The sequence below is a fragment of the Balaenoptera ricei genome, chromosome 13 (assembly GCF_028023285.1).
Source record: "Balaenoptera ricei isolate mBalRic1 chromosome 13, mBalRic1.hap2, whole genome shotgun sequence".
Classification (NCBI taxonomy): Eukaryota; Metazoa; Chordata; class Mammalia; order Artiodactyla; family Balaenopteridae; genus Balaenoptera; species Balaenoptera ricei.
In genome coordinates, this window is record NC_082651.1 from 70,896,665 (window position 1) to 70,920,042 (window position 23,378).

Here is a 23,378-nt window from a genome sequence, read left to right on the forward strand (position 1 = left end):
ATGGTGTGTACTCCTGAAGAGTTTTAAACTCAAGAACAACATGATCTGAACATCACTTTCAGAGCATGTGAGAATGGTGGTCAAATCAATGATGTGGCAGAAGACTGGGTCTAGAAGCTGAGAATACGTATCCTCAGTTTTCTGCCCTGGGCAGATCTGTAAATTTTATGTTACTGATACTGATTTAGAAATTCTTAACTTTATACACGGTAATATTTTATAATATTTACCTTGCTCTCATTTTTTCCTAATCAGTTTCTCTAGGTGATTGAAAAAAGAATAGCAGGTACAGAGTATTAGAGTTAATATTAATTTTTAAATTTACCTGTGTGTAACCTTGGCTGCTGTGAGTTTAGAGACAGCAAAATATGACTTATTTTAGCCAGAGGATCAAGATTCTTGATGAACCATTATGCTTTCAACACCTTCCATTAATAAACGTAAGGATTTTGATGGGGAAAAAGCTCAGAAATTCAGGTTTACTGAGGGTTTTTTGTTATTCTTCTTCCCTTTTTGTGAATTATCTTGTCTGTCAAATAGCTTACATATTGGAGAATTCCAATATTTTAAAACTTTTTATCCTTTAGAAAATTCTAGACTGATTTAAATTTTGAAAAATTGTATTCATAAGTCAAGCCTATAGTAAATAATTGACTTTAGTAAGCTAGTTATCACTAGTTTACTGTCATAGTTTTTCTGTTAAATATGTGCTGGTGTAACCATTAATAAATCTATTTTTAGAAGAGTACATTGTGTACTGCAGCCATTTTGGACACTTTGTGTAACTTGTGTTGTCAATAGAGATCGTGCCCTCTTGTGGTAAGCTGGGAACAGAATTTCAGCTGTAAAAGTAATCACCCTAGCTTTCTTTGAGTTCATATTTTTTGCTAGTGCATACTCTGAGTTTATTTTCAATAAACAGAAAACAAAACTATAGCAAGATTTTTAAATGGAGAATTGAGAATTGGAGAGAGTAGTGTGTTTTGTCTTATTTTATTTGGAGAAGTGCTAAAAAAGATGTGGGTTAACGGACAGAGTATCAAGGAGGAGCCTAGCAGGGAAAAGATATCTCAGTGTGAGGAAAGGCAACGAGTTCTGAGAGTGTTTGAGAAGATTTATGACTAACGTTGATGTGATATCCTGAATATTTTACAGGTACACTCTGCCCCATCCTCCTTAGAAAATGCTCCCAGAATTTCTATTCCGTGTGTGTGTGTGTGTGTGTGTGTGTACCTTCTCATCCTAGGGAAGGGAATAAATACTTATGTGGCACTATTTGAACTGTCTGTCTCATATAATGGAAATTAAGTTTAGTTTGAAATAAATGTTGAAATCTGTTTTGAACTGCCTGTAATAAGTTGGCATCCTAAGTGTTTATTAGTCATGGGAATTTTTTTTCAAAAGGAATGAATTTTCCCTGAAAATTTTATTTTAATGTTTTCTTAATTTATATTTTTTAATACCTTTGTTCTTCTTTGAGTTTAAAGGTTAAATTTTATATTTCAGCAGTGACTGTGTCCCATATATATCTTCTTAGAAACTGATTTTTTTTTTTTAATGCCCCAGTATTCTTAGAAGGATTCCGATGTTAATGCTGTTATCATCCCTTGTGGGTGATTCACTGATCTTTACCAATCCATTAATAAGAAGTGTTACAACTAAGTATTATTCTCATCACATGAATGAATTTTTCTGTGATCAGGGAATTGCATATATTGGTCTTCATTGGTTGATATGAAAATCAATTTATTAAGTTTCAGTTCATAGTTTAAAACATTATTTTGAAAATTCTGATTCAATTATAAAACATTTTAAATTGACAAAAGTAACTGCCATTTTTATACAAATTGAAAAGACAATTTCTGCTTATTTATACATAATTACAGCTGTAAACACCAGCAATCTAATATTATGGATTGATTTTTTTTTAATGATTTTTATTTTTAATATGTGGCTTGTAAAAATATATTTGGTTTGTATTAACTGTACTTATTTCATTGTACTATCAGGTGTGTTTAAACAGATGCAGGGAGGTTGTTTTTACAGTTAAAAAATGGTGCTTGCTTTTCATATTATGAAGTTTTTAAATTTAAAAGTTTAAAGCTAGTTAATTCAAAATTTTAACAAACCTTTGAATGAATGGCAATAGAATGTGATGCTTAAAAAAGCTCAGACTCTAGAGTTAGACTGCCTGGGTTAGAATCCCAGCACTGTCACTTAATAGCTAGATGGCCTTGGCAAGTTCTTTAACTTGTTGGTGCTTCAGATTCCTCATCTGCAACACGGGAATAATATTAGTACCTACCTCATAAGATTGTTGTAAGGATTAAACGAATTAATATAAAAACACTTAGAATAGTGCCTGATGTATACTAAGGTCTGTGCTTCTGTTAACAATATTATTATTATCACCATTATTAAATTTATACATGGATTAATGTTGAAATTCATTTTGAAGAATATACTGTTTGTTTTGTAAATGTAAATCACTTTTGCAATTCTTGCTTTAAAAAACTTTTCTGAATAATTGAAAATAAATAAAAGCTCAAATGACATTTTATGAAGTTTTTATGAAAGCTTTGTTCACAATTATCTTTTCTTCTCTTTTAGGCACGGAATGTTAACACTGGTGAATTGGCAGCAATTAAAGTCATAAAATTGGAACCAGGTAAATTCATTGAAATTTGGTGTTTCTTATTGCTCTCAGCCACTGGATAGCTTCCAGGCTTGTTTTAATGATGTTTGGTCAACCTTCTCTTGTTGTTCTCAACATCTGGCAAATAGGACTGGTGTCTACTCTTTCCTTCACCTCTTTGAGACCTGTAGACATGTTGCCCAGTTCTTCCCTGAAAAATAACTAGTAATTGCGGGAGGGAGGGGAGCTCCTGAGCGGACTTTGTTCCTTCTGGACGCAGTTGAGCTCCCTTGTCACACATCGTTAGCGGTGTATTTCCAGATTAACGCTGTCCAGTGATGAGGGGCAGTGTGACGCAGTGGGAAGGATGGGACTGAAATCTGGTCGTTGTAGTCCAGCTCTTCGTGTCCCACTCTCCTGCTCTGTGAACTTGGGCAAGTAACTTCAGCTCTGAGTCTCGGTTTCCTCAATAAACCTAGCTCTCACATTTCACAGGTCGTTAATATTGTAATAGCTAACTTCCACCTTGAGTGGCTTGTCAAGCCCCTAGGACTGCTCCATATTTTTCGTCTGCTTCAACTGTATTCTATCCCTGAATTCCCCCCCCACCCCCCCCACCCTGCAAAACCCATGTCTTTCTGAACTAACTACATACCCTTCCCTCTTTTTCTCCCTCCCACCATAAGTAAGTAAGTGTACTAGTGTCTAGACTGAGTTCCACAGTGATGATAGTGCCTTTCTGAAGGTGCCTTTCAGTATGGGCACAAATACATCCAGTAATTTAATTTTTTTTTTAAGTGTAGGCAACTTTTTCTATGAAAGTCGAGATAGTAAAATACTTTAGGCTTTTTGGACCACAGCTAGTCTCTGTATACAGTTCTCTCTCTCTTCCTCCCTCTCTCTCTCCTTTCATCCTCCTAAAATATAAAAACCATTCTTTGCTGAAAAACCATTCTTAGCAAACCAGGCCACCTGCGCCTGTAGTTTGCCCACCCCTGATTTAGATCATCAGTAGACTTTTTAGAAGTGCTATTAAGATGAAGTTTGAAGGATGTGTTGACTGACTGATCAAACCACACTCAAATATAATGAATTAAAAAAATACTTTTTAAGTTATAGGTATTTACAGATTTTTTATATTCTAATTATATTCTACCATCACATGACAAAGCTTTTTCTGTTCTCTGACTCTCCTGTTGTTTAGTGGAAATTTGAAATTGACAAAATCTGAGGTTAAGAAAGAAATTAAAGGTTTGACATTTGCAGCAGGGCCTCCATTTTTAATCATTAAGAAGTGGCTATGTTATTGATGAAGTAGTCTCTAACTGGTAGCAGTATGTGCATATATCATTCCCTCATATCAGTTTAGTGCCTCCTCTTTCAGGAAGCCTTCCTCCCCTGACCCCTGCCCTGACTAAGATGACTCCTGCAGGAATAGCTCTGGAATAGCACTTACCACAGCTGTGCTTCCAGAGTTGCCTTTCTTTGTTCCTAAGTTTTAATCGAATTTATGTCCACAGCACTCAACTTAGCGTCGGTGCATAGTACACATTCAGGACATCTAAAAATTTCCTTTAAAAAATTAGGAACTTAAAATCTTATTGTTCATCAAGTCATTTGTTTCCTGATTAGTGAATTTTTTGTGTTATGTTCATCTTGAACACTGCCTTGTATATATAGATCATTGTAATAGAAGAAAACACAATTAAATAAAAAGAAAAAAGCTTATTCCTATTCTGCCACTCAGAGATAACAAGAGTTACTACCATATATGTTATTAGATATACACTTAAATTTGGTTAACATTGGATTCCCTACTTGTGTGTTCATAGCAGTCACCTGAATTTTTTTTTTTGGCTGCATGTGTGGCTTGCAGGATCTTAGTTCCCCGACCAGGGATTGAACCCGGGCCCCCTGCAGTGGAACCCGGAGTACTAACCACTGGACCGCCAGGGAATTCCCCCTGAATTTTTCCGTTTAATTTCTTTGTTTTAATTTGTTTATATCCTGTGAGAAATGTTTAACTTGTTGGTGAGCTTGAAGTATATGGCACAGTGGTTAAGTGCACAGACTCCAAAGCCAGACTACTTTGATTCTAGTCTGGCTTGACCACATTGCTTAAGCTTTTCGGCTGGACCTCTGTTTCCTCATCCCTAAAATGGGGATAATAATAGTAACTTCCTCTTAAGGTTATTGTAAGGATTAAATAAGCTAATATATCTAAAGCACTTTAAAAGTTTCTTTAAAAGTTTCTTAATTTGCCATAATGACATAGCAATTCCACTCTTGTGTATCTACCCACACAACAACTTTCACACACAAATGTTTACAACAGTGTTATTCATGATAGACAGAAGCTGGAAACAACCTAACTGCCCATCAACTGGTAAATGAATAGACAAAATGTGTCCATACAATGGAATACTGTTCAGCAATAAAAAGAAACAAACTGTTGATACATGCTGTGACATAAATGAACCTTAAAAACATGTAAAGTGAAAGAAGCCAGACAAAAGAGACTACATATTATATGATTCCATTTATGTGAAATGTTCAGAAAAGGCAAATCTACAGAGTCAGAAAGTGGATTAGTGGGCTGGTGTATGTGGCGGGAGGATTAATAGTTAATGGGCATGAGGGATCTTATTGGGTAATGGAAGTATTCTAAAACTGATTTACAGTGAACTTACTTGGTGAATTTACTAAAAAAAAAAAACATTGAATTATGCACTTGATATGGATGAATTACATGATTTTAAAATATGCCTTAATACAGTTATAAAAAATAACCACAATACCATTGTAGTCTCTTACAATATTAATAATAACTTCTTAATAACAAATAAGTTTCACACGTTGTAATTAGTTGATGTGTCTCAAATTTCTTTTATATCCATAGGTTCTGCCTTCATCTCTGTCTTTTTCCTTGCCTTTTGTTTGTTTGTTTGAAGAAACTTGGTTATTTGTCCTGTAGGATTTTCCCTCAGTTGGGGTTTTGCCAGCTGCCCCCCTGTAGGATCATTTAGTGTGTTCTTCTGTGAGTTAGTGGTTAGTTCTAGAAGACTGATAAGATTAAGGTTTGATTTGGCATGTGGTGGAAGAGGACAGCTTTGTTGGTGGTGTTATGTTCTCATTTTTCTAAATTACAATTCTGATATCCAGTCTTTGACATTTTGAAAAACAGAAACTAAATCTGAAATAGTCAAGTGTAGTGGAAATGATTTTAAGAATTTGCATCCAAAGTTGGGTTTTTTTTTCCCCGTTTTTCTTTATAACTGATATCCAGTTTGAACCTGAAGCTAGATGAAAACTTCTTTGGACATTTGGACAAAATTGTTTACTTAAATGTGAATTTGGTCTAAGTATCTCACTGGGGCTTCTAATCTTATTCCTGTGGCTTTAATTTAGATTTGATTTTCTCAACTGTTCTTTGATTAAGCATCAGTCTGTAACATTTTTTAACTTAAATTGCAAAGACAATGTTTGATCACTGTAACAAAAGTTAAAAAAATACAATTAACCAAGAAGAAGAAGCTAAACATCATTCATCTTTCTGCCACCTATATAAACACTTGACTTTTAGTGATTTTCTCTAGATTTTTTTGTGTATTTATGTACAGGCATACCTAGTTTTATTGGGCTTCACTTTACTGTGCTTCACAAATATTGTGTTTTTTACAAATTGAAGGTTTGTGGTGACCCTGCATTGAGCAAGTCTGTTGGCACCATTTTTCCAGTAGCTTTTGCTCACTTCGTGTCACTGTGTCACATTCTGGCAATTCTCATAATTCAAACATTTTCATTATTAGTATAACTTGTTATGGTCATCTGTGATCAGTGATGTTAATGGCAAAAAGATTACGACTTGCCAAAGGCTCAGATGATGGTTAGCATTTTTTAGCAATAAAGTATTTTTAAATTAAGGTATGTACTTTTTTTTTAGATATAGTGCTATTGCTTAATAGACTACAGTTAGTGTAAACATAATTTTCATATGTACTGGGAAACCAAGAAATTAGTGTGACTTGCTTTATTGCAGTCTTCTGGAACTAAACCCACAACATCTCTGAGGTATGCCTGTACAAACACCTAACATATATACTACACACACAGAGACACACACACTTACCTACGCAGACCACAAAGGGCTGGGCAGAGTTCAGAGATGGATAAGAATGTACTGAGATCAGCTTGATTTGCATGCTTACTGCTGAACCGGTAAACAGGCATTGCAAAGGCTAAGTAAGAGAAGAATACCATGAGTGGGCGCAGCTCCCCAGTGCTTCCCCAGGTCCTCAGAGGTGACCCAGACTGGTGGTCCGTGCAGTGAGTGATTTGTCAACCACAAAACACCTGGCTTGCTGCCATTTATGCTATCAGGCTTGCAGGGGGACATCATCAATACTCAGCGAGTGGTGTGACTCTTCTTAGAAAAGGCAATTATTTGTTGTGACGCTGTTCGGTAGTTTTGTGTTCCATTTCTTACTATGTCCTCAGATCTGTAGCTGGCCTGGCCATTGCCTGCCAAAGATGCAAACACATGTATATGTACATGAGTGTGTTTTATCCATAAATGGGTTTATTTTGTACATCTTCTTTTCATTTGAAAAGCATTTCATGAATTTTTTTTCTATGTTAGTATTTCTACACCATTTTTTAGTTGGCTGCATAGTATTCAGCAATATAAATTATAGCTGTTTAATCAGTCCCTAATGATTATAACACTTAAGTTTTTACAATTATAAACCATGTAGCTCTATTTATTATGTATCATGTACCTATGAGGACATCTTTTGTCCTTGTACATATTATTTTGTCATGATAAATTAATTAGCTGGTCAGAGGATATGTACATTTTTAAGAGTTTTGACATATACTAGGGATTATGCCTGACATTTCCAGGGTTTGATTTTTTTTTTTTTGGTTTTTTTCCTATACCTTTGCCCACAAAAGGGTATCATTATAATAAAATCTTTAGTATTGATCAAAAACTGATGTCTTACTGTTAATTAACATTTCTCTGTCTTCCAGTGATTGGGTATCTTTTTTCCTCATATACTTCTTGGCCTTTTATTTTTATTTTATGAAGAGCTTGTTTGTGTCAGTCATTTAACAAATATTTATTCATTGTCTGCTACGTGCCAGGCATTGGTCTAGGTGCTGGGCAAATAGTGGTAAATAAGGCAGACTCTTACCCTTGAGAAGCTTATATTTTAGTTCAAAGTGACAGTAAACATGTAAACAGATAAGATAATTCATGAACTAAAATAAGGTAATGTTGTTGAAAGTGGCCAGCGGCTACTTTAGCCAGTGTGGTTAAGGGAGACCTTCAGAGCAGGTGGCATTTGGGTTGAGACTTGAACGATGAGAAGGCAATAGTCATGTGACAGTCTTGGGGGAAGAGCATTCTAGGTGGTCAAGGGTAAGTGCAGTGACTCTGAGACAAGAATGAGTGCTGCAAGGCTGAGGACAGAGAGAAGGCCTGTATGGCTGGATCATTGTGAGCCAGCGGGAACAGGGTGTGGAAGGGGGCTGGAAAGCTAGTCAGGGACTAGATTATAGATGGCCTTGGGCACTGTGGTAAGGAGGTTAGATTTTACCTGAAGCTCAGTGGAAAGCTTTTGGAGGATTTTTGGCCTGAGCAACTGGGTGATACTTTAGGTACTGTTTACTGAAACAAACAGTAGAAGACTTGAAGTGTGGATGGAATCAGTAATCCTCTATTTATTATGTATGTTATTATGTATGTATTATGTATGTTATTATGTATGTATTATGTATGTATTTATTATGTATGTTTTAGGCATCTGCTAGATATCTGCTAGTAGAAGACTTGAAGTGTGGATGGAATCAGTAATCCTCTATTTATTATGTATGTTTTAGGCATCTGCTAGATATCTAGTTGGAGGTGTTCAATAGGCAGTTTGACACATGCATCTGGAGCTTTAGGAGAAGTTAGGTTATGCATACAGATTTGAGGGTCCTCAGCATGTAGGTGGTCCATGAAGCCGTGGAAGTAGATGAGGTTACCTGAGAAGAAAGGAGAGATAGAGAAGGATGGCCGAGGTTGTAACCCTGGGTGATTTCAATACTAGAGGTCCGCTAGAGGAGGAGGTCCCAGCAAAGAAAACTTGAAAACAGGTAACAAATTAGGTAGGAGAAATATCTGCTGAGGGTTTTGTCAGTGAAGCCTTAGAAGAAAGTCTTTCAGGCAGGAGGGAGATTAAACTGTGTGAGATGATGCTGAGAGATGTGGAGTAAGATGAGGATTGAGAATTGGGCATTGGTTTTGATGACTTTGATAAATCAGATTAGTGGTTAAGGAGAGAATGAGAGGAAAGGAAGTGAAGATAGCAAGAAAGATTGTCCTCTCAAGGCCTTTTGCTGAAAAGGTTAGCAGAGAAATGGGGCATTAGCTGGAGTGGGACCTGGAGTTTATGGAAGGTTTTTCTAGAATACATGATACTCAGTTATGTTTTGTGCCAGTGCAGTGAGAATAAACCAGTAGAGAAGAAGAAATAGATGTTGCAGAAGCTAATGCAGGTAACTCCAGGAATAAAGTCTGAGAAAATGAAAAGAGACAGGATCCAAGGCGTAAGTCTAAGAGCAAGGAGACTTGATTCATTTTAACAGGAGATAAGGCAGAGGATGAGTATATAAGCAGGTAGGAGGACGGAATTGATAGTGGAAAGATTGGTTATTATCTGATTGTGCCCATTTTCCTTTTGAACTATAGGACACGGTTATCAAAGCTTTATGCTTTGAAAGCCTTGCCAATCCCACTATTTATTCATACGTATGTGTATATTTTATATACACATATAAACTTTTGACTTTCGTTGTACTTTTTTTTTTTAACATTTAGATCTTAGATCCATGTAGAATTAGTTTGATGTATGATGTGAAGTAAAAATTGAACTTAATTTTTTTTTCTTAAATAGTTAAATCTAGCTCTTTGGTATAATTGGTTCTGTTCTGGGCTTTCTGTTTTAATTTAAGGAATTGCCTATTTATTTTGTTGCCAATTCCACACTGAAACTAGCTTTTAAAATAATACTTGTTCCTGAGGTAGGTTGTTGCAAAGAATATTTTTTATAGAACCTGATGAAGATTAACATAATGATTGATAATGACATATTATTTGGATATCAGAGATAGATACAATAATGTAAGATACTCAATGACATTGGAAAATAAAGGATTCCATAAAAGTGAGTTTTCTAAGATCCTCTTTAAATTGCGAAAATTGTTTTAACCATTGTGTTTGTAAATATTTCTCAAATGCATTTCACCTCAAATAACATACTGAGAGTAGTGTAGTTATCATAATGTAACTAATAGTTATAAGTTGTCCTCAGCAGCTCATGGCAAAGAGAAATGTTGTGGTGCCTCTCAGAAAAAGGCTCTAAATGACAGTGACTGAATGACAATGACGTTTCCCCCTCTCTCCGTGTCACTAGTTGCTTTTTTTTGGCCACGCTGAGCAGCTTGTGGAGTCCTAACCACTTGACCGCCAGGGAATTCCCTAGTTGCTTCTCTTTAGGTCCGTAAACATTTACTGACATATATTAAGATAAATGGTAAGGCACATTTCTTGACTTTGAGGTCTAGCCCTTTATATCTGCCTCCTCTGTCTCCTGTTTCTGTTGTGTTGTTGGCCAGGAGATTGGACAATCAGATTTGTTAGAATTGCATCTAATGAAAAAGTGAATATGCTGTGAGCTTATCAGAAGAATTTTCCTTTGAACTTTGAGTCATCTCTCTTACCTTCTCAAGGTACATTTTGTCCATGCCTGGTTCTCATTTATGTCCTGAAAAGTTAAAGTTACTAAGTAAGTGCTTAGTTTGAAACCTAATCGTTTCTACGATGGGTAGTGGAAGTCAAAGAGAGAGCATATAGCATAGTGGTTAAGAATGTGAACTTACCTTCTTTCAGTTACTACTCATGTACAGTGAAATAAAGTTCAGGAATTGCCTTTTTTGAACTTAAATATAACGTCTACCATAGACTGTAAAATCCTCGATGGAGGAGGCCTTGTCTCTTAATTATAACCTTGAGACATTGTACAGCTCTATGCACATAAATGTTTGGTAAATATTTTACTGAATGAATATTGTATATGATAAACTAAAACATCCAGAATGATTTTTTTTTCTATGTGAAAACATTTTTTTAATGTTCAAAAAACCCCACAACTTACGAGTTCTGTTCCTAGAGTTCTTATACTTTGTGGAACAAAGCAACTTTCTAACCTTTTGAGCATACCCATGCTACTTGCTGGAGAAAATGGAGAAAAATATTTATTATTTGTAAGATAAAATAAAATCAATCTCCAGGTAAACAGATTAACCCTTTTTATATGTTTAGTTTGGATCTTTGATATATACATATTTAGTCTTCAAAGTCTATAGGTGTCATGTATATAAATAACATTAATAGGCTCTGAAGTACTAACAGGTCCTTTTAAAATTAAAAACTAGGGGAAACACAGCTATCATATTGAGTTTGCTTTCTTTGTCAGAGGAGGTACAGGGGAGAATTTGGCAGCAGAATTCAAACGGGTCCAGAAATCAGTAGAAAATAATGATGATGTGCAGAACTTGGCTTAACAGGAATCCACTTTCTTTTTTTTTTTAATTAATTAATTAATTAATTTATTTTTGGCTGTGTTGGGTCTTCGTTGCTATGCGCGGGCTTTCTCTAGTTGCGGCGAGTAGGGGCTACTCTTTGTTGCGGTGCGCGGGCTTCTCATTGCGGTGGCTTCTCTTGTTGTGGCTCATGGGCTCTAGAGCACAGGCTCAGTAGTTATGGCTCACAGGCTCTAGAGCGCAGGCTCAGTAGTTGTGGCGCATGGACTTAGTTGCTCCGCGGCATGTGGGATCTTCCCGGACCAGGGCTTGAACCTGTGTCCCCTGCATTGGCAGGCGGATTCTTAACCACTGCACCAGCAGGGAAGTCCCAGGAATCTACTTTCTTATTAGTGTTTTTCCAGATGGTAGAATTATTTTTCTTAAATTCACAAATTCACATAACAACAACAACACTAATGGTGATAAAAGTCACAGCAGCCACTTTTTGGATACTTGCTTAGGACACTGTGCCAGACCCTGTACTAAGCTCTTCATATGCATTGTCTCAGTTAATCCTCACAGTAACAAACGCTGTGCAGTAGGTACGGTATTATCATCCCCATCTCACAGGATAGAGGCACAGAAAGATTAAGTAATTTGCCTAGGACTGTATGACAGAGGAGCAAATTTAAATCCAGGTTTATGTCTCCCTAGAGCCTGTGCTATTGTGTATGTTGCCTTACAGATGCTTCCTGGAATTTTTAGAATAATTCCCAGTTCTCCAGCAATATTTTTTGAAAGTTTGCCTCTCTACTGTAGAGCTCATTATTCATTGATTTTCAATGTTAAATTAAATTTTAAGTTTTTATAGTTTTTTAAAATTTATTTTATTTATTTATTATTTTTGGCTGCATTGGGTCTTCGTTGCTGCGCGCGGGCTTTCTCTAGTTGTGGCGAGCGGGGACTACCCTTCATTGTGGTGCGCGGGCTTCTCATTGCAGTGGCTTCTCTTGTTGTGGAGCACGGGCTCTAGGCGTGCGGGCTTCAGTAGTTGTGGCGTGCGGGCTTCAGTAGTTGTGGCTCGCGGGCTCTAGAGCACAGGCTCAGTAGTTGTGGCACATGGGCTTAGTTGCTCCGCGGCATGTGGGATCTTCCCGGACCAGGGCTCAAACCCGTGTCCCCTGAATTGGCAGGCGGATTCTTAACCACTGTGCCACCAGGGAAGCCCTATAGTTTTTATTTAACATAATTTCAGACTTTAGGGGAAAAGTTGAAAGAATAGTACAAAGAATTTCAATATTTCATCAAGATTTCTCAATATTAATATTTGCTACATTTGCTTTATCTTTTCCTTATCTTATCCACTTAAAGATACCCTCTTCCCCTGAATACTTTAGTGTGTATTTCATTAGAACAATGAAATGTCATTCATTGCCTTACATAATAGTACAATCATCAAAATCAGGAAATTAATGCTGCTACAGGGCTGTTATTTAATCCACAGACCTTACTCAGATTTTGTCAGTTGCCCCAATAATACCTTTTTAGGAAAAAGAAAATCTGGGATAATGTGTTGCATTCAGTTGCCGGGTCTCTTCAGTTTTTTTGTTTGTTTGTTTGTTTTTTAATCTGAAAGAATTCCTGAGACTTTGTTTTGAATGCTAGGTCTGTTTATTGCTACTGATGCATAGTTTCTACTAGGTTGTCTTAAGGGATAGAGCCAGGAGATAGATGTATGTATGCACACATAAATATGTACATACCCACACACCTCTCCCTTCCCTACCCCCCATCTATCTTTATCGAAAACTATGACTTCATGCTTATACCTCCAATACCAGTCTAACACCATAAAGTTCATTCTCTCTTTTCTTTCCATATGTGTAACTTCCTTCTCCAACAGAGGGAAACCTGGTTTCCATTATCGGCAGTATATTTACTTACTTGCTTAATCCTTGAACATAAAAGTAATTTCAGAATTGTTAACCTATGCCTCTGTGAGAACTCAGCTACTAACTGGAGGTCATTGTTTGTTTAGAATATTTATCTCTAGGCTGAGGGCATATAGTGTCCTAAAATCTGGTTCCCCTTGTCTTTCTCCCTTTCAAAATTGCTTATGTTATTCTGTTGAAGTTTGTATGGTGTATTAGTTTCCAGGCTGCCATAACAAAGTAGCACAAACTAGGTGGCTTGAAACAACAGAAATTTATCCTCTAACAGTTATGGAGGCTACAAGTTGGAAATCAAGGCGTCAGCAGAGTTGGTTCTTTCTGAGAACCCTGAAAAATATGTTCCCTGCCTCTCTAGCTTCTGGTGATGGCCAGCAACCCTTGGTGTTCCTTGGCTTATAGGTGGTTCCAGTCTCTGCCTCCGTCGTCACAGAGCAAACACCCTGTGTCCAAATTTCCCCTTCATATGAGAACACCAGTCCTAGAGACTACCGTAAAGGCCTCATCTTAGCATGATTACAGCAAGACCCTGTTTCCAAATAGGATCACATTCACAAGTACTGGAGGTTCAGTTCACCATATCTTTTGGGCGGACACATTTCAACCCATGATACATGACCAGTTTATTTGTTTCTGTTTGTATTCATTTTGGGGATGCCTCCTTCATCGTTGATTTTATTTCTTTTAGAGTATTTTTTTAAGTATGTGCAACTTGAACATGATTCAGGGAAGTGTCATTCTTTTATCTTTTTTTATCCTATTCCCACTCATCCGCTGTTGATAACCACTATTTTTGGTCTCAGGTTTATCCTTTCCATGTTTTGTTTTGTTTACCCAAATGAGCAGATACATGAATATTTTCTTATTTTCTCTTCTTTTCTTTTACAAAAGGTAGCATACTATAGCTATCCCTTTGAATTTTGCCCTTTTCACTTAACAGTCTGTCTGGGAAATCATTCCACATTAATTCTCATTCTGCATAGTACTCCATCATATGAATCAGTCAGTGTTCCATGTGTGAGCCTCTAGGTTGGTTCCAATACGTTACATTTACAAATAACGCTGCTTGTAAAATTTATGTCATCCATATTGATAAATGCTACAAAACGAACCTCGGAAACATTATGCTAAATGAAGAAGCCAAACACAATAGGTCACATACTGTGTATTTCCATTTATGTGAAATATACAGCATAAGTAAATCCGTAGAGACAGAAAGCAGATTTGTTGTTGCCAGGGGCTCTGGGGAGAGGGGGATGGGAAGTGACTGCTTAATGGGTATGCGGTCACCTTTGGAGGTGATAAAATGTTTTGAAACTAGATAGAGGTGATGGTGGCACAACATTGTGAATGTACTAACTGCCACTGAACTGTACACTTTGTTACATGGATTTCACCTCAGCAAAAGTATATGTTATCCATATAATTTAAACAGCCTCTTGTTTTTCTTGCTGATGTTGGTGCTGTTGACATTTCGGCCACTGGATAGTCAGTGCATCTTTAAACTCCTCCCACAAAGAACAGACCCTGAAGTTTATCATTTTAATGACAGTGTGTGTAAAGTATACCCTGTCTGTTCACACCTTTTTTTGGTTGCCCCGTCAGAGTTAATTTACCTCCTCTGTCTTTCACTTTACAGAGTTACGTTTTGTTTTTCTGTTACACTGGAGAAAGTTGAAGTCTGATGATGCTGGCACTAAAGTATCTGTGTGGGAAAATGGGGGGCATAGTCCAGGATGGGAGTGGGTCATAAAGGATGTAAGCCAGAAAGATACTTAGGGCCAGATTGTGTACCATGATACCTTCTATTTCATGCCAGAATGTCTAGAGCTGTGGGTCATTGAAGGTTATTAGAGAGAAGACTAATATTTAGTCTGTGTTTTAAAAGATAACAGGCAGTAATGTGGTGAATGTACTGAAATGTAAGTCAGTACTGGAAACAGGGAGACCAGTGAAGAGGTATATTGAGAAGGGTATTAGGAAAAAATGTGTATGTGTGTATAACTGAGTCACCTTGCTGTACAGCAGAGATTGGCACAGCACTGTAAATCAACTCTACTTCAATAAAAAAAAATTTTTTTAAAGAAGGGTATTAAGGTTCAGGTTAACTGCTAAAACAAAGAAACCCAAAAATAAAGTGACCTAAACAAGATAGACATTTATTTCTCTCTCACGTTAACAGTTCTGAGGTGAGTCCAAGTTGGTAGTTCAGTTCTGTTCCATGAGGTCATTCAGGGATACATGTTCCTTCCATTTTATGCCATCACCCAGTAGAGCACTCATTCATCTGCTTATGTGAGGTTAGGTCACTGGTATGTCCATCTTTAGCTTGCTGGAAGAGAGACAGGTATTTTAAGGCAAGCAGCTTTTCTTTTAAGGAAGTGAGGTTGGAAGTCACATACCAGTCACATACTCATTTTTGTGCTAGAACTTAACTTCCATGGCCACACAAATGCAAGAGAGGCTGGGAAATGTGGTCTTTAGCTAGGCAGCTAGATGTCCAAAGAGATGGAAAGAATGGCCATTGGAGGCACAAATAGTAGTCTACCCCAGGAGGCAATTTGAGTATTATTATGAGGATTTGAACCAGGATTGTTATAGTAGGGCTAGAATTGAGATGTGTTTAGAAAGTAGACTGAAGAGAAAGAATATATTTCCATTCATCTGAGACATCTTGATTATGAGGTATTTAGAGATTGTGTAGTTGTGTACAGTTGTTAATTTGATCTACAGGTCTGGAGCTCAGGAGAGAGCTCTTGGCTGAAGGGGTGGATTTGGAGATCATTGGTGTTTGGTAGTAGTTGCAGTTGGAGAATTTCAAAAAGAAAGAGGGGGTCACCAGTACCAAATGTTGCTGATACGTCAGGTAGAATGAGAATTGATAAGAGGCCTTTGATTTGGCTCTTAGAATGACATGGACCTTTGCAAGAGTAATTTCAGCAGAGTCATGGAGTGAAAAATAGATTGTAGTGGGCTGAGGAATGAATGGAAGTCATGAAAAGGAAGCAAAGCTCAGACTGTTTTTTGAAGAAATTTGAGTGTGAAAGTGGGGACTGGTTTAATATAGGAGGAGCAAGGTTAAGGGAAGGTTTTTCACTTTTTAAAAAAAATTAATTTATTTATTTTATCTTTGGCTGCGTTGGGTCTTCATTGCTAAGCGCGGGCTTTCTCTAGTTGCAGGGAGCGGGGGCTACTCTTCGTTGCAGTGCACGGGCTTCTCATTTCAATGGCTTCTCGTTGTGGAGGAGGGGCTCTAGGCATGCGGGCTTCAGTAGTTGCAGCACTTGGGCTCAGTAGTTGCGGCACACGGACCCTAGAGTCCACGGGCTTCAGTAGTTGTGGCTCGCAGGCTCTAGAGCGAAGGCTAAGTAGTCGTGGCGCGGGGGCTTACTTGCTACGCAGCATGTGGGATCTTCCCGGATCAGGGCTCGAACCTGTGTCCCCTGCATTGGCAGGCGGATTCTTAACCACTGCGCTACCAGGGAAGTCCAGGTTTTTCACTTTGAGGTAAGTTTGAGCATGTTTGTAGGCTGTGAGGAAAAATGTGAGTGGTGATAGAGAGAATAAAGGTATCAAAGACAATATAAATGATGGAGCAAGGTTCTGAGAGGGCTTGGAAGGAGATAGGATCAGGAGGTACCTCTTTTGAAAAGAAAGAAAGTACCTCTTTTGGGATCACAACTTTGTAAAGGGCCAATAGTGGGCACAAAAAAAGATCAGTTTTAAGGTTGAGGAGAAGGTAGTGAAAGAAGATCTTTACATCAGGGTCTCCATTTTCTCAGATTTGGAAGCTAGGTCCGTACCTGTGAGTGAAGTTGAGGTGGGTAGGTATGATATCTGAGGAATAATGGAAATGACTTTTTATTGTTGTTTTAAGAGCCATTGTAGGAAATAGAAGAAACTGACTAGTTAACAGTGGTGGGACTGTTGTACAGTGTTATATACCTAATTGAAGTTAGAAATCAACCATTTTTATTATGCCCATTGACATAGCTATGCTACTATTCAAAAGCTGTTGCTAGAACATCACCTAAAAACAATATGTAATTAATTTTCACCTATTAAAAGATCTTTTCTCTAGAAATTAGAGTTATGGGGAAATTAGTATTAAGAGAATTAGACAAGGTACTACCCCAGGGTAGGTAAACTTGTCTCTATTTTATTTTATTTTTTTAAATTTATTTTTTATTTATTTATTTATTTTTGGCTGCATTGGGTCTTCGTTGCTGTGTGCAGGCTTTCTCTAGTTGCGGCGGGCAGGGGCCACTCCTTGCTGCAATGCGCGGGCCTCTCATTGCAGTGGCCTCTCCTGCTGCGGAGCACGGGCTATATGCACGCAGGCTCAGTAGTTGTGGCATGTGGGCTCAGCAGTGTGGCTCGCAGGCTCCAGAGCGCAGGCTCAGCAGTTGTGGCACATGGGCTTAGTTGCTCCACTGCATGTGGGATCCTCCCCGCCCAGGGCTTGAACCCGTGTCTCTATTTTAAAAACTGCTCATTAGTGCATTTCCTGCCCTGTTACATGAATTATCCATCCATGTTACCTTTTCCCCAAAGTCTCAGAGGATAACAAGCATATATTCGTAAATTTATCTTCAGCCTTACTCATAAAGTGGGTAAAAAAACAAACCTGAGAAATGCTAAACAGTTGTTTAATGAGAGATAGAAAAGAGAAAAGCAGTACCCAGATATGTCACTTGATGGTCTCACCCGCCTGCAGAAAGTCTTCTTGATTCCCAATGTGTAATGCGAACCACTGACTTCTGACATTTTACTTAAAATGCTGTTAATATAAATTTAATATTTATTGCACTCCCATAATATACCACTATAGAAGAAAGTCCAGTTTCCATTTAAGACTATTGCTTCTAACAAGGCTTACATTTTCTTCATGTTTTATGAATTACATTGTAGTCCCAGAGATCTTTACAATAAAATATTAACCTACACTTGTTATCTCATATTTTTTATGATAGCCATTCTGACAGGTGTGAGGTGATATCTCATTGTGGTTTGATTTCTATTACCCTGGTGACTAGCGATGTTGAGCACCTTTTCATATACCTTTTGGCCATCTGTGTGTCTTCCTCAGAAAAATGTCTATTTAGTTCCTCTGCCCATTTTAAAATCAGACTGTTTGGGGTTTTTTGCCATTAACTTCTGTGAGTTTATATATATATTTTTTGGATATTAACCTCTTATCAGATATATGATTTTCAGATATTTTCTCTCATTCTGTAGGTTGCCTTTTCATTTTCTTCATGGTCCCCTTTGCTGTACAGAAGCTTTTTAGTTTTTTATCATAAAAAAGGCAAGAGATAAGTGTTGGTGAGGATGTGGAGAACAGGAAACCCTTGTGCACTGTTGGTGGGAATGTAAATTGGTATAGCCACTGTGGAAAACACTATAAAGTTTCCTTAGAAATTAAAAACAGAGCTGCCAGATGATCCAGCAATCCCACTTCTGGGTATATATCCAAAGGATATGAAAGGATATCAAAGAGATATCTGTACTCCTATGCTCATTGTTCACAATAGCCAAGATATATAAACAACCTAAGTGTCTGTGGATCAATGGATAAAGAAGATGTGGTGTATTTATATATACAATGGAATATTATTCAGCCAAGAGAAAGAAGGAAATCCTGCCATTTGCAACAGTATGCGTGGACTTTGAGGGCATTATGCTAATTGAAATAAGCTAAAACATTAAATGAGTACATGAACTTCACTGAGGTAAGATATGTTTCTTCAAAACCAGTGTATCTGCCCAGATTGGATATCTTTTGTGGAGAAATTGCTGCATAATAAACAAACCAAAAGATAAATCAGCAAGTAACCTCTTTTCTGAAGAGCATAATGTAATCAGTTTAATTAGCAAGCTGTTCTTTACACTCTGACATAAAATGGAGACAGGAATCTCAAATAACAAGAAAGAATCTGGCCATTTATCAGGCTGGAATAGCAGACACAGATAAAACCTCAAACTTAACAGGAAACGGTATTTCTCACAAGAATGATAGAGCTGTGAAGTGTCATAACAAACCCTGTCTTTGAATGACTATGGCTTGCCTACTCACTGAAAAACTTTGCTCTGGAAAATCAGACTACCAGAAATTTCACTTGTGTGTAATTATAGCAGCAAGAGTAAAACATCCCATTCTTGCCTGGAGAATTTGCCTGGAGAATCTAAGTGGTTTTTTTTTTTTTTTTTTTTTTTTTAAGCCTATGTTAGCATGCTGAAGAGAGGCTTAATTTTTTTTTTAAACATTTCCATTTAATTTTTTTAAATTAATTTATTTATTTATGGCTGTGTTGGGTCTTCGTTTCTGTGCGAGGGCTTTCTCTAGTTGCGGCGAGCAGGGGCCACTCTTCATCGCGGTGCGCGGGCCTCTCACTATCGCGGCCTCTCTTGTTGCGGAGCACAGGCTTCAGACGCGCAGGCTCAGTAGTTGTGGCTCACGGGCCTAGTTGCTCCGCAGCATGTGGGATCCTCCCAGACCAGGGCTCAAACCCGTGTCCCCTGCATTGGCAGGCAGATTCTCAACCAGTGCGCCACCAGGGAAGCCCAGAATCTAAGTGTTTTTGACATAGAGTAGCAGTCTTGATTTACAATCAAGACACACAGCTTCAGTAAGGGGTTTCTGGACACAGCATCCACATCTATCTTAACTTCGTAGTTCCTAAGGAAAGAGGACCTTGGTTCACTTTGCAGTCTAGTCCCTTTACACACAGCGCTGCTTTGCTCTACGCCTATCTAAACACTGCTTCATGTAAATTTCACTTAATACTTTACTCTTTCCCAAATCTTTTTTCTTTTTTAACTTTATTTTATTTTTATACAGCAGGTGGTTCTTATTAGTTATCTATTTTATACACGTAAGTGTATACATGTCAATCCAAATCTCCCAATTCATCGCACCCCCCCCCCGCTTTCCCCCCTTGGTGTCCATATGTTTGTTCTCTACAAATGTGTCTCTATTTCTGCCTTGCAAACCGGTTCATCTGTACCATTTTTCTAGATTCCACATAGATGCATTAATATATGATATTTGTTTTTCTCTTTCTGACTTACTTCACTCTGTATGACAGTCTTTAGATCTATCCACGTCTCTACAAATGACCCAATTTTGTTCCTTTTTATGGCTGAGTAATATGCCATTGTATATATGTACCACATCTTCTTTATCCATATGTCTGTTCATGGGCATTTAGGTTGCTTCCATGACCTGGCTATTGTAAATAGTGCTGCAGTGAACATTGGAGTGCATGTGTCTTTTTGAATTATAGTTTTCTCTGGGTATTTGCCCAGTAGTGGTATTGTTGGGTCATATGGTAGTTCTATTTTTAGTTTTTTAAGGAACGTCCATACTGTTGTCCATAGTGGCTGTATCAATTTACATTCCCACCAGCAGTGCAAGAGAGTTCCTTTTCTCCACACCCTCTCCAGCATTTGTTGTTTGTAGATTTTCTGATGATGCCCATTCTAACTGGTGTGAGGTGATACCTCATTGTAGTTTTGATTTGCATTTCTCTAATAAGTAGTGATGTTGAGCAGCTTTTCGTGTGCTTCTTGGCCATCTGTATGTCTTCTTTGGAGAAATGTCTATTTAGGTCTTCTGCCCATTTTTTGATTGGGTTGTTTGTTTTTTTGATATTGAGCTACATAAGCTGTTTATATATTTTGGAGATTAATCCTTTGTCCATGGATTCGTTTGCAAATATTTTCTCCCATTCGGAGGGTTGTCTTTTCGTCTTGTTTATGGTTTCCTTTGCTGTGCAAAAGCTTTTAAGTTTTCATTAGGTCCCATTTGTTTACTTTTGTTTTTATTTCCATTACTCTAGGAGGTGGTTCAAAAAAGATCTTGCTGTGATTCATGTCAAGGAGTGTTCTTCTTATGCTTTCCTCTAAGAGTTTTATAGTGTACGGTCTTACATTTAGGTCTTTAATCCATTTTGAGTTTATTTTTGTGTATGGTGTTAGGGAGTGTTCTAATTTCACTCTTTTACATGTAACTGTCCAGTTTTCCCAGCATCACTTATTGAAGAGACTGCCTTTTCTCCATTGTATATCCTTGCCTCCTTTGTCATAGATTAGTTGACCATAGGTGCGTGCGTTTATCTCTGAGCTTTCTATCCTGCTCCATTGATCTGTATTTCTGTTTTTGTGCCAGTACCATATTGTCTTGATGACTGTAGCTTTGTAGTGTAGTCTGAAGTCAGGGGGTCTGATTCCTCCAGCTCCATTTTTTTTTTCTTCTCAAGATTGCTTTGGCTCTTCGGGGTCTTTTGTGTCTCCATACAAATTTTAAGATTTTTTTCTTCTAGTTCCATAAAAAATGCTATTGGTAATTTGATAGGGATTGCATTGAATCTGTAGACTGCTTTGGGTATTATAGTCATTTTCACAATATCAATTCTTCCAATTCAAGAACATGGTATATCTCTCCATCTGTTTGTGTCATCACTGATTTCTTTTATCAGTGTCTTAAGGTTTTCTGAGTACAGGTCTTTTACCTCTTTAGGTAGGTTTGTTCCTAGGTATTTTATTCTTTTTGTTGCAATGGTGAATGGTATTGTTTCCTTAATTTCTCTTTCTGATCTTTCATTGTTAGTGTATAGGAATGCAAGAGATTTCTGTGCTTTAATTTTGTATCCTGCAACTTTACCAAATTCATTGATTAGCTCTAGTAGTTTTTTGGTGGCATCTTTAGGATTCTCTATGTATAGTATCATGTCATTTGCAGACAGTGACAGTTCTACTTCTTCTTTTCCAATGCGTATTCCTTTTATTTTTTTTTCTTCTCTGATTACTGTGGCTAGGACTTCCAAAACTATGTTGAATAAGAGTGGCGAGAGTGGACATCCTTGTCTTGTTCCTGATTTTAGAGGAAATGCTTTCAGTTTTTCACCATTGAGAATGATGTTTGCTGTGGGTTTCTCGTATATCACCTTTATTATGTTGAGGTAGGTTCCCTCTGTGCTCACTTTCTGCAGAGTTTTTATCATAAATGGGTGTTGAATTTTGTCAAAAGCTTTTTCTGCATCTGTTGAGATGATCATGTGGGTTTTATCCTTCAATTTGTTAATATGGTGTATCACATTGATTGATTTGCATATATTGAAGAATCCTTGCATCCCTGGGATCAATCCCACTTGATCATGGTGTATGATCCTTTTAATGTGTTGTTGGATTCTGTTTGCTAGTATTTTGTTGAGGATTTTTGCACCTGTATTCATCAGTGATACAGGTCTGTAATTTTCTCTTTTTTGTTGTATCTTTGTCTGGTTTTGGTATCAGGGTGATGGTGGCCTCGTAGAATGAGTTTGGGAGTGTTCCTTCCTTTGCAGTTTTTAGGAAGAGTGTGAGAAGGATGAGTGTTAGCTCTTCTCTAAATGTTTGATAGAATTCACCTGTGAAGCCATCTGGTCCTGGACTTTTGTTTGTTGGAAGATTTTTTTTTTTTTTTTTTTTTATACTTAGTAGCTTTGTGACCTCAGGCAAATTGCTTACCATCTTTTATTTTATTTTATTTTTTTACATTTTTATTTTTTTTATGGATAAGTAGTACTTTTATTTGAAATAACACAAAGAAGCATAGCTAAAAATATTCTATTCACCCAAAAGAAGGCAGGAAAGGAAGAAGGAGAAACTAAAGATCAGATGGAACAATTAGAAAACAAATACCAAGATGACATATTTAAATCCAACCATATCAGTAATTACATTAAGTGTAAATGGACTCCAGTTAAAAGATACAGCTTGTTTTTGTTTTTGTTTTTTTAAAATTTTTTTAAAATTTTTTTTATTTTTACAAGAGATAAATAGACTGACACCAAGCATTGTACATGGATGACCACAACAAAAGCAACAATGATTGCAATTACCAAACATGAAACACACTCATACTATGTCATAATATTGACATTCAGTCCAATAATCCTCCACTGTAACAGCTCCTTTACTTTGCAGTGAAAATTGATTTGTATATTCTTTGCCTCTGAGTCCTTGTGGGATTTTTTTTTTTTTAAATTCAGACAGAAAGTCACAAAAATTATACTCATCCTCATCAGTTCACTCAGTCCCATGTAATTAATTTTTTTTTCATCTTGATCTTTTGTTAGCACTTTTATGAGTTCATCAGTTTTTCATTAGAGTTCTGAAAATGCTTATTCATTCAGTTCAGCAGTACAGTCAGTTACCAGAAACCTGTACTTGTCAGAGTC

The 23,378-nt window shown here is 37.3% G+C and overlaps 1 protein-coding gene across 2 annotated transcripts in view; it reads left to right on the forward strand.

The window, feature by feature from the left end:
- The window catches only part of MAP4K3 (mitogen-activated protein kinase kinase kinase kinase 3), a 198,221-nt gene that overhangs the window by 52,683 nt on the left and 122,160 nt on the right, over positions 1-23,378 (forward strand). For both annotated transcript variants that reach the window (XM_059943542.1, XM_059943544.1), the window contains exon 2: positions 2,611-2,668. In XM_059943542.1, coding sequence (XP_059799525.1) covers positions 2,611-2,668 — 58 coding nt within the window. The remainder of the gene's footprint in view (positions 1-2,610; positions 2,669-23,378) is intronic.